Source organism: Leptonychotes weddellii, unplaced genomic scaffold (assembly GCF_054177405.1).
Source record: "Leptonychotes weddellii isolate Sample4059 unplaced genomic scaffold, ASM5417740v2 HiC_scaffold_33200, whole genome shotgun sequence".
Lineage (NCBI taxonomy): Eukaryota > Metazoa > Chordata > Mammalia > Carnivora > Phocidae > Leptonychotes > Leptonychotes weddellii.
In genome coordinates this window covers 1-1,322 of record NW_027930882.1, presented here as the reverse complement: position 1 = coordinate 1,322, position 1,322 = coordinate 1, and the positions used below count along the sequence as shown (strand labels likewise).

The 1,322-nt window shown below is 60.2% G+C and overlaps 1 gene segment (V, D, J or C); it reads right to left on the bottom strand.

Annotated features, from left to right (window-relative positions):
* Positions 1–6: 6 nt before the first annotated feature.
* Positions 7–1,316, bottom strand: LOC102728941 (immunoglobulin heavy constant gamma 2-like; the record flags this gene model as incomplete). The annotated part of the segment is given in 4 exon segments: positions 7–192; positions 313–633; positions 764–793; positions 1,085–1,316. Coding segments are annotated over 4 exon segments (628 nt in total), but the record flags the coding sequence as incomplete, so codon positions are not given.
* Positions 1,317–1,322: the final 6 nt, after the last annotated feature.

Genomic DNA, 1,322 nt, shown 5'->3' with positions numbered 1-1,322 from the left:
TCCCATCTGCATCCAGCTGGGGTGGGGTTGTTCGGATACTGCTTTCTGGCATCTGCTGGCCATTGCTCTGCCACTCGACATCAACCTCAGATGGGTAGAAGTCTTTGACCAGGCAGGTCACGCTGACTGTGTTCTTGTTCATCTCGTCCCGGGATGGGGGCAGGACGTACACATTGGGCTGATGGGCCTGCCCTGTGGGATCAAAGTCAGCACAGATGGTCACTCCCAGGGTGGAGGGCCAGACCAGGTTTGCAAGACCCTGCTCGACCCTCCCTGCACCCCTAACCCCTGCACCCCCACCCTGCTGCACACCTCTGGCCTTGGAGATGGTCCTCTGGATGGGGGATGGGAGGGCTTTGCTGTTGACCTTGCATTTGAACTCCTTCCCCTTGAGCCAGTCCTGGTGCACGATGGGGAGGACACTGACCACACGGTAGGTGCTGTTGAACTGCTCCTCAGGCACCTTCGTCTTGGCTGTGGGCACCTCCTGGTCATCCATGAACCAGCTGATCTGGACCTCAGGTTCTTCCAGGTCCACCACCACGCATGTGACCTCGGGGGTTCGGGTAATGGAGAGGGTGTCCTTGGGTTTGGGGGGGAAGATGAAGACCGAAGGTCCCGGCAAACAACAGCCTAGTAATGGAGACAGAATGCAGGGGTCAGCATGTGGGTGGGCTTCCTCTTGAACATCCATTCCCCCCACCAGACTGTGGCTGGATGCTGGCCATTGCTTGGGGTGGAGTGCAAGGTCCTGCTGACTCACCTGGACATTTGCAGGCACATTCTTTGGGCACTGCAGAGAAAGCAGAGTGGGCGTTACTGGGTGTCTGGAGTGGGCATAGGTTCGGGTGGGTGTAGGTGAGGGTCAGGTCATGGGGACTTCCTGGACCAGGGACTGGAGTCGGGGTAAGCCGCCTGTGCTCACAGTGGACCAGGCAGCAACACCCAGAGGACCCCCTTCCCGAATTGGGAGACCTTCATGTGGGGGAGACAACAGTGATTCCCCTGTGCCCTGGGGTCCAGGTGGGCCAGCTGACCTGGCCTGTCTCCCGGTGGACACCCTCTCTGAGGCCCGTCCTCTCACCTTGCTTGTCCACCTTGGTCTTACTGGCCGGGTGGGCCCCAGTGCAGGTGAAGGTGTCACTGGGCCACCTGCTGGAGGGCACTGTCACCATGCTGCTGAGAGAGTAGAGCCCTGAGGACTGCAGGACGGACGGGAAGGTGTGCACACCACTGGTCAAGGAGCCGGAGTTCCAGGACACAGTCACAGGCTCGGGGAAGTAGCTGGACACCAGGCAGGCCAGGGCCACTGTGGAGCCAGA